The sequence below is a fragment of the Larus michahellis genome, chromosome 3 (genome assembly GCF_964199755.1).
Source record: "Larus michahellis chromosome 3, bLarMic1.1, whole genome shotgun sequence".
Lineage (NCBI taxonomy): Eukaryota > Metazoa > Chordata > Aves > Charadriiformes > Laridae > Larus > Larus michahellis.
In genome coordinates this window covers 105,856,764-105,870,630 of record NC_133898.1, presented here as the reverse complement: position 1 = coordinate 105,870,630, position 13,867 = coordinate 105,856,764, and the positions used below count along the sequence as shown (strand labels likewise).

The following is a 13,867-nucleotide window of genomic DNA, read 5'->3' as shown; positions in this document are numbered from 1 at the left end:
TGTGTGTGTGTGTATATCTATATATATATATGTATAAATATTTATGCTTTATCTCCGCCCTGCACTCCTAGGTGGCTTGCAGACATGCTTCCAGTTGTATGCTAAGAGGTTAACCATGCCTTACAGATAAATTGCCATTTGGTGGTATTTATTTCTTCCCGCCGACTACAAAAGCAGTCATAGTTCAAAAGCGGGCATCGAGTGCGCAGAGGTTTAAAGTTACTCTACTGGGCTCTGTCCCTCAGGTCCTTGCTGTGGAGGTTGTACTTTTCGGGCTGTATGGCTGAGGATGGCTCTGGGCTCCACCGTCTTCATCCCACCAGTCCCTACCATGGGCACTTGCTGAAAGAACCGGGCTCCACCTGGAGACAGGAAAAAGCAACGTCAGCCTAATTCAATGCCCACAGCTCTTGCGTTGTTGAAGGGGAGCTGAGAGACCACACCTAGTAGTTGCCTACAGCTGAAATCTCCCCTCACCACAGTAGGACATAGAAGAGCCTTTCCTAGGAGCAAGACTGGGGTTTAACGCAACTCCGAATTTCGGGTGCAGAGTGCAGCCTCCCGGCAGCCCGCCGAGGACTCCTCTGCGCCAGCAGCGCCCAGGCAGGGACCTGATGTCCATCTCCTCCTCTGAAACGCCAGCTTCCCCCTCCTGAACCTCAAAGCAGGGTCCACCGCACACCAGAGCTTGTTCCATGGCCACCAGCAGGTCCTAATAATCCCCATGGAAACTGTCCGAGGGGCGAGCTTACTTCTGTCACACCAAAACCAGATACTGATGTATGTAGGGAGCCAGTGCTGGTGGGAGGGGGCTGCGGGGCGGCCTCTGTGAGGAGAGGCCGGGACTGCCCTGTGCCGGACACAGCCGGTTCCAGCCGGTTCCAGCCGGTTCCAACCGACCCCCCGCAGGGCACAGCTGAGCCCCACAGCCACAGTGGGGGCACCTTGGGGGAAATGCCTTTAAGAAGGGGCAAAACACCGCGTGGCAGAGTGTGAGGGAAAAACAGTGGGAGAAACAGCGCCCTGATCACCAAGAGGAAAAGGAGGTAAAGGGTTCCGGAACGAAGGAGGAGAGTTGAGCCTAGAAAGAAGAGCGGTGGGAGGAATCATAGAAAGGTATGGGTTGGAAGGGACCTTAAAGATCATCTAGTTCCAACCCCCTGCCATGGGCAGGGACACCTCCCACTAGACCAGGCTGCTCAAAGCCCCATCCAGCCTGGCCTTGAACACTTCCAGGGATGGGGCATCCACAAGTTCTCTGGGCAACCTGTTCCAGTGCCTCACCACCCTCACAGTGAAAAATTTCTTCCTGATCTAAATCTACCCTCTTCCAGTTTGAAGCCATTACCTTCTATCCTATCACTACATGCCCTTGGAAAAAGTCCCTCCCCATCTTTCCTGTAGGCCCCCTTTAGGTACTGGAAGGCTGCTATAAGGTCTCCCCGGAGCCTTCTCTTCTCCAGGCTGAACAACCCCAACTCTCTCAGCCTGTCCTCATAGCAGAGGTGCTCCAGCCCTCTGATCATCTTCATGGTGTTTAGGAAGGTGTTTCCTCATATTTTGGAGAAAAAGTTCACTTAGCAAAGGAATTAAGATCAACAACTACAGGGTTTTCCAAATTTTCATATTAAACCAATCTGAGATTAAAGCGAGGACTAAACTGTAATTGCAATTGACATTAGGAAGGCAGGTGACAGATAAGCCAGCGTACAAACTTTGTATTCCTGGCAATGAGGGAAAAGTATTCGTAGTGCCAAGAACTTCAGTCGTGCTGAAGCTGGGGAAATTGATGAGCTCTCAAGCGGGCAACTCATTCATCAAACAGCAGACGAGTGTACGCACTGCATTCCAAGGTCAAGTAGCATCTTATTTCACAACCCACAGCTAACAGAGGAATTAAACAATGCCATTAGGGATTGAGCACAAGTATTTTCTTGTAAACTATATCATCAATATAGAACTATAAATAACAGATATTAAACCCCAAGATAACATCCTACAGAGCAGCTTTTCAAAGCGTGCCATTTATCAAAGTGATTAAAAACATTTGAAATTCCTTTGTCAAGTCATCTGCTGAAACCAGAGATTAAAAATAAAAAAAAAAAAGGAAAAGAAATAACATCTTTAGTTTGGCAGGTATTATACCACCAGGTTTGTGTGATGGTTTACTACCTCTCCTTCACATCTCCCTTCTCTGGTTTATAAAATGCAAATGGAATGCCTTTGCATGAGGCATATGGGTTAACACGGATCCCCTTCATATCAAGTATAAAGAATTTATCCTCCAAGAAAAGAAAAAATGAAGTTTGCAAGCCTCAGCTTTCATTCATGACACAACATGACACGACCACATAAAAAGTTTATTTGATTATAAAAGATATTCTAGATAAAGCAGTTACACAAAAATGCCATTTGCCAGTCAATTTGTTTCCTAATTCAGTCATTAAAGTGCAGCTTAGTTATAAAGGCACAATGCTGACATTTCAGACAAGTCAGGAACGTCCAATAGAACTGGCAAGAGAAACACCTCCTACTTTCTTTAAAGAACACTTCTTTCATTTGTCTACAGTGATATTAAAACCAATAAAGCCCTGAATTGGAAGCAATCATCATACAAAAATCTCATCTGGATTTCAGAAGGAAGTCCTCAGAAGTAGCAGAACATGCTGAAGCTGTCAATCAGCAACTCACATTTCTTTCTTTTTCACTCTTCCAAAAAGTCTCCAGGAAGACAGTACGCTTCCTGCCATTTCACTTGCTTAAAATTACCAGAAAAATCTCAAGAAGAATGAAGGCAAAATATAGGCTAGTAGTGAAGCAGTATAAAAGATACCTGCCTACTGTATTTTATAGAAGAGAACACGAGATACTGCCCATTGAAACTCCTTTCGAACACCCCTTCACCTTCTCTCTGAAGTGTAATTATACATGTGCAATCTGATAGTTCTCTTAAACCGAGCAACAGCTGTTGTTTTAGCCAGGCACACTAATTGGCTTTCATGTCGTAAAGCATGCGGAGAACTCTCCTCACAGTCTCCACGTATTTATCGTCAGGAACAGGTTTTCTCTGGCTTCCTGGCTGTAGAAATTTCTTGATTGTGGGGATGCTGCTTATCCTTGCTTTAAATGCCTAAAAGGTAAACAGTAAGTACATGGTAATTAAAGAATAGAAAGTAACACAGGAAAAAACAATTTTACTGATTTGTGTAACATCCTTTAACAAGTTGTATGTGGAGGCAAGACAGGAAATAGTTTTAGCCATGGATTAGTCTTACTGCCCCTCATTCCAACCTTGTTATTTTAAACAGTAATAAAACAGCCCTCTGTCTTGTATTGATACGGGATGAAGTGAAAACAGTTATCTGTGATTTCAGATGTGTACTCTACTCCAATCACTTCTTGGGATCCAGAAAATATCTTCTCTTTAAAGGTATCACAGAACTGGTGAGAGGAAGGGAAAGAAAAGGGGAGGGTGGACTTCTTTGGATCTGTACAGGGATTACTCCAAAAACTAATAGATTCTCTAGATGAAACATGTTATGAGGCTCTTCCTAGAGCAAGAAGAGCATGACTACAATGAAAGAGGAGTGACAAATGCTCGTTTTGTGGAATTATCTACACACAACAGACTTTGAAACATCATTTATCACATTTCCAGCCATATGAGTGTATTTTTAGTGTAAGGTACCTGTAACCGAGGAAAACCTGTGAGCACATCTGACTTCTTCTCTTCTACCATTAAAATGGCTTCCAGAAGATGAACATCTGCCCAGCTAAAATTGTTGCCAACAAGAAAGTCCTGCCCATGGTCTTTCAAAACCTAGAAGTGTCATAAATGAAAACGCTCAGATATGGATAGCCAGCTGAGGTTGATGTTTTCAAAACGCATAGGCACGCCTTCTTTGACAATAGTTACTGCCCCCTCTTCTGTTCACCTTTCTCTCCCATGCAACTGGGGATACGGGCCTGGTGCCTGCAGTCACTGATCATTTTATAGGATATCTATGAGCAGTTCTCATGGTGGCAATCTAGAATCCCAGGGCTTCTCTTACCCATCCCTCCTTCCTATAGCCCTAGGTAACCCTGCATTCTGGACTACAGGGCTAGATGCCACCTTGGTATTCAGTCCTTTCCAGCCTTATAAATCTTGAATTTTTCTGTATGTAGTTACAGCTTCAGTGGGAAAATAAAGAATGTAAGAGATGTGATCAGCCTAAAGCAATGGGGCTAGGATGCAACAAGTGGCATCTAGGGTAGAATGAACTCTGACAGCCATCTATAGGAGAGCTGGTCTTTTAAGTGGGAAACTGTCTTCCCTCTAGCCTTTAAAACAGAAGAGCAGCTATTTCTGGCAGATCATCCTGTTTGCGTACATCAATTTTGCATTAAAAGCACTCTTGGGTTCTATCTCTCAAAGGATCAGTTAGAGAAACACCAAGATTCCAGTATGGCCTATGCAGCAGACCACTCAGACTAGAAGACAGCAGTAATATCTGTGTATTACTGTGGTTCAAAAAAAAACCACATAGAGGTATTTAAAATGTTAAACAAAGCCGACCAAAGCTGTGCTAAAACAGCATTGCCTTCACAATGCAAATTACACAGTTTCATTTCCCCTAAAAACAGGAGGTTGCTATTTTAACTGTATATAGCTATGTTTACACGTTCACTGGTTCATAACACTTTCAAGCCAAAGGGGGATACTTGGACTCTTCAGCCTGAATGTTGATGCTGCTCAGACAATGAAATCTCACTTAGGAATTTCTGCCTTTAACCCACCCCAACTTGTCTCATACTGCCCTGACCTCCCTCTCATCTCTCCAGGCCTGCAGACAGTATGATGTTCTGGTGTTGCAGTAAAATCCATGTTAACTAGAAAAATAAAATGTAACGTAATCGAAGCAAGCAAGGAACCTCCTGCTGCTGCTAAAAGTCATCTATACAGCCCCAACCATATTTCATTCATTATAGAGAAATATGTGATAATCAGTGTATAAAAAGGCAAATTTTTGAAACTAAGGTGTGCTCCCTTGGGGCAAGCGCCCCATTTCTATGCATTAATGGAATAAAGTTGGAAATACCTCTTCTCTGTTTATTATTGGCCTGCACACCGGGTAAAGAACCTAGTTTTGGGACAATACTGGTTTAAAGTACTGCACTGACACCTTTCTGTTTCTTCTGCTTTTGGTAAAATACCCAGTATTCCCATTATTATCATTCCAGAACAATGGAAGGAAATGATTCTCTTACACACCTTTTCATATGCTGGGAAATACCTGCTTGTTGCCTTTTCAACTATAAAGGCACGTTGTTTCTCTTTATCCTCAGCCGATAAGAATGGGAATATCAAAATGAAGCCCATAAGGTCATCAGTTCCTCCAACATACATATCAATCCTTAAAACCAAAGCAAACAAAAACCTTAAATAAGAAGGCACCTTCATAAGCAAAGTTTTCTTAATTTGTGTTGTGATAGTAAAAGTTGAATTTCCCACCCCCTTCATGAAAATTATTTTTGCAGTTAAAAAAGAAACATCACAGTGTGAGGCTCACTCATATTTGTAGTGTTGTTGTCACTTTACTTGCCTCATTGTGCAGGATTAAACAGGATTGTACAGAGGTTAAAAGAGTTTAACTTCGGTGTTACAGATCACTTCAGAATCACCAAAGAAATGCTCAGCACCCCAAGAAGAGTCCTCCCCAACTGGCTGAGTTGTCTGGATGTATCCCACCTCCAGGGTTTCACCTGAGTTCCAAGTGGTGCCAAACAGATTAATAATGCGGTTGGAAACCTGAAGTGTACCAGGTTCTGCATTTAGGTAAATTATTAGTACAGCAGTTCTTCAGATCATCCCTTTTACCCATTTTTCCAGAACTCTGACAGCAGGTTTTGTACTGTAGACAAGACTCAAATTTAAATTAAGTCCTCATGAATATGATTAAAATATCTGGTAAAATAGTCTATCAAAGTCTTCTAACCATCCTATGTCGTCAGAGATTTGAGTTTCTGCTGTGCAATAAAACTAACCATAGTTTTTGTTGTCAGGCAACAGCTTCTCAAAAAAGCCTCTGTAAGAATTAAACATGATACGTGCAATAAGAAGCTATCAGATATTCCTGCAAGCCTTAATGTACACCAGCGTCTTGCCTGCATCTATCCAGTCTTCCAAAACTGCACTTCCACACTCTACAAGACCAGCTATCCAAAGGACTTAGACCTGGAGCTAATCACAGCAAGCCTTCCTCGAAACACTCGTTCTTCCTTCCCCCTGCCCAAGAACAAATCAACAAATATACTTCATGTATGTTTGCTGGTAAAACAGCAGGAATAGGCTTCAGGCTAACTCTAAAACTCGATGGAATAGAACTCTGTTTGAAGAAGGAGGTATGCCAGGAATGCAAGCTGCAGGACGTGATGGCTTGTTAACTACATAAAGAAGTTGATAAGCTACGACTGAGGCTCCTGTCTGAACATTCATTCTGTTTCTTACTTCCCTGAACCTCCTTCAGCCAATTCATCCAACCATTCACACCGTTTAATGGCAGTTTATTGTGAAGTGTCTATGAAAGTTAGATGCTTTACTAGTTGACCTTTAGTTTTTCTTCTTTTGAAAAAACAATAGGAAACGGACATTTAAAGGCTCCATATTGAGATAGCCAAATCATACTTTCTTCCCTCACATAGACACAACATCAAGACCTGGATTTAATTTCACATGATACCTGAAGTTTTTACAACAGCCCTTAGCTGTTCCTTCGCCAACTCCCAAAGACCTAAACCATGCACTTTTTACAGTGCTGTGAAGCATCATGCAATCATAGACAACATCAACCACAGATCTAATTTTGCAGTCAAAAGTTAAAAATTAACCATTGCTTTCCAAAAAGCTTTCTGTTTACAAAAGTAGTTCAACATTTGTATGTCAGTCACCTCTCGAATACTTGTGACAACCTGTATTAATCTTTTACTCAAGCACAATAAACCTCTGCCTCAAATAATTTTATGTAAAAAAAATCGAATTAGAGCAAAACCGTTGGCTTGCATCTAACTGTGGCCTGTCAGGCTCTCTGCAAGTTGTGTGTCACTGAGGCACACAGGTGATTCTCTGGGTGTGCAAGTGTGCAATTAGTTCTAGATGGATCTGAGCTACTATAATAAATTCACAAGTAGTAATACTGTTACAGTACAGGGCTCTCTCCTTCAGGTCCTTCCCGTAGAGGTTGTACTTTGCTGCTATGTAGCTGAGGATGGCTCTGGTCTGCACCATCTTCATCCCATCGATCTCCACCATGGGCACCTGCTGAAATAGCAGGGATCCATCTAAAGGGAAAGCCACACATTATTCCACTGGCTCTAGTAACTCCACGTCTTGGAGATTTCTTCTTGTCTTCCGAAGATCATTACTTTTATCGTGAGCTTGCTGTGGGTAGTCATTATATTAAACTGGAGTTCTTCCATGCAAACAACAAATTACAGTGGTGCAGACAAACTGCAGAACACAATTATTGTGGATTAACATCCTTGCTTTAAAAAAATTTCACTGAAATTGCAGTCAGGACTGTGTACAGCAGCTTTTATGCTGAAACTGAATTACAGTGGAGACAATCACACTAAACATACAAACTGAATAAAAAGTGTCTAATTCTAAATAAATTTTAAAAATTACGTTCCATTATTTAAAACACAGTTGAAGCAAATGTCAGATTCCAAAATTCCTCTCTTATAACCAGTATCTTAAGCTAAATCAGGACATTCAATGAAGTTTTAGGATATGCTTTTTCAAGTTAGTGAAGCTCAGGGTAAGTTTGTGGGACCGGGTGGGACACGTAGATAAACGGAGAACACAACAACCCAGAGGCCTGGGAAACTCTGGGTTGGAGAGACATCCACTTTTCAATTGCATGTGCCCACATATGGGAAAAAAATCTGCCTCTGCAGCTGTTCACAGCTCTCAGTTTTACTCCCCTCTCTGCTGTGTGGAAAGCAAGTCCCACACAGCCTTCAAAGTCTTCTCTTCACGCATCTTCTCTGAGACTAAGTAAAGTCTGGTCACACTTTTCTTGAGGTTTCACTTGGACTTACCTTGCAGGAGTTTCTCATACTGCTCTCGGGTTTCCAAAAACTCTTCTTCAAACTGACAAAAAAGAACGAGGGAGAAGAGGAAATGAGTGTTTTTTCACATTTCTAGAACAGATAATTTTTTTAAACATCATAAAAGGAAGAGAATATACATCATAGTTCCTTCCATGCCAGATATGGCTCTTAAGGGAGAAAATACGAAGGACAAAACCTCTTGGACTGTCATATTTGACAAATGCTGCTAAAGGCAACGCTAGCAGAAAATCAGGCAATAAGAACTGGAGTGAGGATGGTTTGTTTGGTATTGCACAGGCAATTTAATGTGAGACAGTCGACAATACAGATTAGGCTGTCCTTAAAATGCTTTCTGGTATGTGGAAAAAGTCTCGGCTGTGGGATATTGTGATTTGGGAGCTAGACAGGAACAAATTCTTAGAAAGTTAAAACAAAGCTTTTACAAAATAATGTAAAAGTATTGTGCCCAGTGGGAAGTTTAGTACAGAAGCATGTTTAGGACACCTAAAGATTAACTTATTCACTAGACAAGAAACAAAAAGATACAGAACTGCCTGGAATACTGAGTCCAGCTCTGGAGCCCTCACACAAGAAGGACATGAACCTGTCGGAGCGGGTCCAGAGGAGGGCCACAAAAATGATCAGAGGGCTGGAGCACCTCTGCCACGAGGACAGGCTGAGAGAGTTGGGGTTGTTCAGCCTGGAGAAGAGAAGGCTCTGGGGAGACCTTATTGTGGCCTTTCAGTACTTAAAGGGGGCCTACAGGAAAGATGGGGACAAACTTTTTGCAGGGCCTGTTGTGATAGGACAAGGGGCAATGGTTTTAAACTAAAAGAGGGAAGATTTAGACTAGATATAAGGGAGAAATGTTTTACAATGAGGGTGGTGAGACACTGGAAGAGGCTTCCCAGAGAGGTGGCAGATGCCCCATCCCTGGAAGCATTCAAGATCAGGTTGGACGGGGCTCTGAGCAACCTGATCTAGTTGAAGATGTCCCTGTTCACTGCAAGGGGTTGGACTAGATGACCTTTAAAGGTCCCTTCCAACCCAAACTATTTTATGATTCTATGATTCTATAAAAGAGGACACTTGGAGCAACCACTTGTCCTTTTTGTCCTCAAACTGAATTATCACTTTATCACTAAGACACACAGAGAATGAATTAGTAATTTATATTTCATAAAAAAAAAAAAGAGTGATGTCTTGCTTCTCTGGTTTATCCAAATATTTTTCTTCCTGCTCTGAGATTTCTAACTTCCCAACACATGTAGGTCAGTTTGCTCACTTCGCCCTGTTACGTCTCATCTAAATGATGCAATTAAGACAAAATATATTGTGTTATAGCTTATTGTGAAGGATGCAGCCAGTGGAGTGAAAGATGAAATAAGAACCTGTGTGAGCATCCAACTGAAAACAGAAAGACTAGAGAAAGCAAATTCATTGCTGTTTTACTTGGCACAGACAACACTTGTTACGCCAGGAATGCATCTATCATTCAGCAGAGCAGCTCTGGGTCAGTAATCGAATGCTTAATTAAGCATTACGCATGCTTGCATTAAGCAAGAAACTGGTTTACAGTGTCATTGCTCAGAAGACATGTAACTTGAAGCCATACTTTTCTCTAGCTAAAGTAAGAGTGTTTAATTGCACTGAATAGCCAATGCTCATTTATTATTGCATCCTGGGATGTCCTTTCTTTTTTCGTTAATAACCTGTCATCTGCCTCAAAGACAAGTTTACCAAAGTGCAGCTTAAAATTAAAAACCCTAAAACAAACCTCGACCCCAGCTGCAGCTAACAACCAGCGAATCGACTCCATCTTGCCTCTTCCATCAAAGTAGTAAAGTTTCGGTTTTCCAGCCATGACTTCAAACTTCCAGTTACCTAAAATAGTTATGAAAGATATAAAGTTAATAATGATAGAAAAATCTGATGTCAGCTGGAATAATGGTTCACAGGTAACTCACATGACAAAAATTTGTTAATTTCTGACTAAACATTTCAGAAATGTTTCAGTCTGAACTGATTTGGTTTTACTGCTGCAAAGTCAAATCACAGCATTTCATAGTCTTTTCATTTCCTGGGAATTCAGGAAAAGTAAGCATGAAGTTGCTGAGTAGGAGATAACAGAAAAAAAAATAGTCACCACTAAGGAAATCCTTAAAACTTTTTAAAAAAAAGTAAGTTTTAGCACTAAAGTTACTCAATCACCACTGAAAGCCAAGTTTTGATCAAAGGGGAGAGAGGCAGTAGACAGGCTTTTCAAATCTGGCTGTCCTTTTATCAAAGAATGCCAAAGGTATCTAAACATTAATTCTACGTATATTTAGTGAAGAATGAGAACGTATTTTCAAAGTCTCTCACTTTTTGTTCTAGCTGTGGTGATCCAGGGTAAATATGTGATCCAGACTCAGTAGAAACTTCAAAAGAATGACCAGATTCTTCTGTAATAATCCAGATTAAAATACAAAGATTCAGACTGCTGCGCTACTTATGCTTCTACTGGTCGCATATCTTTCTATTAATAAACCCCATTGCTAAGCAAACCTTTATAGACTTTTCAGTTGATCAAACACACCATGCTTTGCAAGCAGCATTTAGTTCTTGAACGGCTTCATAAACAAGGCTATTAATTGTTATTTTTTGAATAGATTAGTGTTTAGGTCTCAGCAGGAATTGGATTCCACTGTAAAGCCATAAACCAGGGGAGCATCAAATTTCATCATACTGGCATTTCATATGCAGAATTCCATAATAGCAGCTCCTTGCTGTTTTCCCTCTGTAGGGAGATTTCTTGTCATGCCAATCCACAACTCACGTAATCCTGGAAAAGAGCCTGTTGGCACGCAAACAATAACCTCCAGTTCTCAGTGTTGCAAAAGCTCCTTCATAAGCGGAGGGGGGGAAAAAAACCAAACCACCACCTTTGAAAGACTTTGAGCACATGCGAGGCGAGCGATCCGCTTGTTAGCCAACAGGCACGAAAATAGAACACAAAATACAAGACTGCATCTGAACACAGGAATTGAAACGAGCCAGGTTATTCGGCCCTTCATGCCTGTTTAGGGGCCTCTGTTTCTTCTTAGAAAGTCACTGGGAACTCAAACATTGCTGAGCAGTGTCTATACTGCTAATAAAAAGACTGAAGAGGAAGAAAAAAAGACTAACAGAAAGTATCAGTGTGAACTTTGTGAAAGAACAGAATGAAATGGGAGTTGCTTGTAATACAGCTAAATTCACAGAAGAAAAAAAAAAAGCCAAAGGTGACTTTTAACTTGAAGTTTAAAAAAATTAAAGAATTATTTTTAAAATTAAGAAAATAAAAAAAGTTAAAGAAACAGAAGAGTCACTTTTGTTCAGTGCACCTCCCTAAGATGTGCTCCTAGCAAGCCAACTGACATGTCACAGGAGACAAGGAAGTCACTGTTGCCAAGCACACATCAATGAGCAAAGGCAACTGGAAGGTAAAGATGTGGTGGACGCTCATCTTGTAATTACAGGGGGATCGACAAGCTTTGAAGCAAGCTGTAGTGTTCTGGCTCCTAAGACTGAGCCTGCCATGCAATATTGGAAGACAAAGTCCAACTTGTGAACTGAAATGTGATGGAAGGAGAGTGCCCTGGGGATGGGCAAAGGGCTTCTCCCTTCCCCACTCTTCTCACCACAAGTAAAGCAGGGAAAACGGCAATTTGCAGCCAGGAGCCGCAACAGCAGGTTGCTGGTCGTTGCCCTCAACCTGATATCTCAACAGCAAAAGGGACTTGGGGAAAAAAGGGATGTGAATTTACTCCCTTGTTGTGATTTACGAAGACCACTTGGACTAACAGAGGGGAAGAGGGAACATGAGTATCTGTGCAAGAAGTCATCGCTCCCGTGCTAGCCACATAGATCAGAAGAACACTGGTGAAAAGGGCACACACCTGGCATGACCTGTGGATAACAGAATTGTCTTGGTTGGAAGAGACCCTTCAGATCAAGTCCAACCATCGACCTTAAACTGACAAAAACCATCACTAAACCAAGTCGCTAAGCACCACGTCTACCTGTCTTTTCAATACCTCCAGGGATGGTGATTCCACCACTTCCCTGGGCAGCCTGTTCCAGTGTTTGATAACCCTTCTGGTGAAGAAATTTTTCCTAATATCCAGTCTAAACCTCCCTCGGTGCAACTTAAGGCCGTTTCCTCTTGTCCTATTGCCTGTTACTTGGGGAAGAGACCGACCCCCACCTCGCTACAGCCTCCTTTCAGGTAGTTGTAGAGAGCGATAAGATCTCCCCTCACCCTCCTTTTCTCCAGGCTAAACAACCCCAGCTCCCTCAGCCGCTCCTCAGACGACTTGTTTTCCAGACCCCTCACCAGCTTCGTTGCCCTTCTCTGAACCTGCTCCAGCACCTCAATGTCTTTTTTGTGGTAAGGGGCCCAAAACTGGACACAGTACTTGAGGTGGGGCCTCACCAGTACCGAGTATGGGCATTGTTTTCACTGCTTGGGCTCAGCAGCCCTCAGCCCAACAGCGACTGCTCTTGTCTATGTAATATCTTTCATCAGGTAACACCAACCAGGGGCCAAAGTCCCCTACACAGCGTATGGCCGGCAGCAGCCTCCCAGGCCACCATCTCCAACCCCTTCCATTCGCGAGAAGTTCTTTGTAGACAGGAGATGAAGAGCAGTTCGTGCTATTAAGCGGGAGGCCACCACGCTGATAAGCTGGCGGCGAGGGGAGGGCTTGGAGGCAAAGAGCAGGACGGAGCGAGCTCCCACGCGAGAGATGAGCAAGGCTGGCGTACGCACTTCTGTACGAACGCTGGTTAATTGCAGGGGTGACCAGGGAGGTCCCCACCAGACACCCGAGTGGCCAACTGAACCCAGCACGGCACCCACCCCCGCCGCCCCGAGCCAGAGGACACCCGGGTGGCGATGGGAGAAATCACGGAAACCCCCGTTAGTCACACACCGCACAGAACGCGAATAATAATAAGCAAAGAAACAAACACGGCTTTTCACTGGCGAGGCAGCAGCGCTTCCCCCCGCAGACCCCGGCGGGCCACCACCGGTCCGTGGATGGCTGCTGGGCCGGGCCGGGCCGGGCCGAGGAACACCCGCCAGCCGCGCCAGCAGCCACGGTCGCCAGCTCGTCACGGCCCCACCTCCCGCCTCAGCGCTACGAGGCGGTGACGAAGCGGGACACTCACCAATAGGAAGCCCCTACTCTGCATATTTCGCAAAGGCTTCTGGGAGGAACATAGAACGCCAAAATAAACGGTAAGAAATGTTTATCTCTTTTATTCCGAAACGCTTTGTCATCGCACACAGTGATTCCGCAGCGGCTGTCACCGCATTTTCAGCCTCGGCCGTGTCGTCATGAGGGCAAGGTGGTCAGATTTCTGAGCCTTATATACCGTCGCGGCCGGGTACATTTTTCGGATGTGAGGGCGATCTGGCTGCGACATCTGTCACCCCATTGATCGCCAGGGTTGATTCGGCTGATCTGGCTGGCTAGGCGGGTGTCCCCTTCCTCCCTCACCGATCCATGTGCGTCCCTCCCGAAGCTGCGCGCTCGGTCGAAGAGGACGACCTTCCCCGATAGAGACGTACCGTTCATCGGTCAAGGGTATACGGTAGCTGCGCTCCCCTGCTAGAACCTCCAAACAAGCTCAAGGTCCATTTGTAGGAGAACGTAGGGTAGTCAAGCTTCCAAGACTGCAGACACATCCAAGTGAGGCACTGCATGGGGCAGTCTGCCATTGTTTTGTGCCTCTTTCAAACATCCAA

General features: G+C 43.5%; 1 protein-coding gene across 2 annotated transcripts; it reads right to left on the bottom strand.

The window, feature by feature from the left end:
• Nucleotides 1-2,341: 2,341 nt before the first annotated feature.
• Nucleotides 2,342-13,258, bottom strand: LOC141741274 (glutathione S-transferase 3). Of its 2 annotated transcripts, XM_074581635.1 has the most exons (8): nt 13,088-13,255; nt 10,459-10,538; nt 9,872-9,978; nt 8,083-8,134; nt 7,188-7,320; nt 5,255-5,396; nt 3,689-3,820; nt 2,342-3,130 (listed from the first exon to the last, which is right to left on the bottom strand). In XM_074581635.1, the coding sequence occupies exons 3-8, from the start codon at nt 9,956-9,958 to the stop codon at nt 2,987-2,989; spliced, it is 690 nt and encodes a 229-aa protein (XP_074437736.1). In that variant the 5' UTR covers nt 9,959-9,978; nt 10,459-10,538; nt 13,088-13,255; the 3' UTR covers nt 2,342-2,986. The 2 variants fall into 2 exon arrangements, with proteins under 2 accessions (XP_074437736.1, XP_074437734.1); XM_074581633.1 differs by lacking the exon at nt 10,459-10,538 and having other exon boundaries at nt 13,088-13,258.
• Between the last annotated feature and the right edge of the window lie 609 nt (nt 13,259-13,867).

Bases quoted from the DNA above. Each gene is read 5' to 3' on its own strand.
- LOC141741274 (XM_074581633.1), bottom strand. From the start codon at position 9,958: ATGGCTGGAAAACCGAAACTTTACTACTTTGATGGAAGAGGCAAGATG. The intron at 3,821-5,254 runs GTGTGTAAGAGA...TGACACTTCTAG, and splicing joins ATTTCCCAGCATATGAAAAG to GTTTTGAAAGACCATGGGCA. The intron at 3,131-3,688 runs GTACCTTACACT...TTTACCTTTTAG, and splicing joins CAGGTTTTCCTCGGTTACAG to GCATTTAAAGCAAGGATAAG.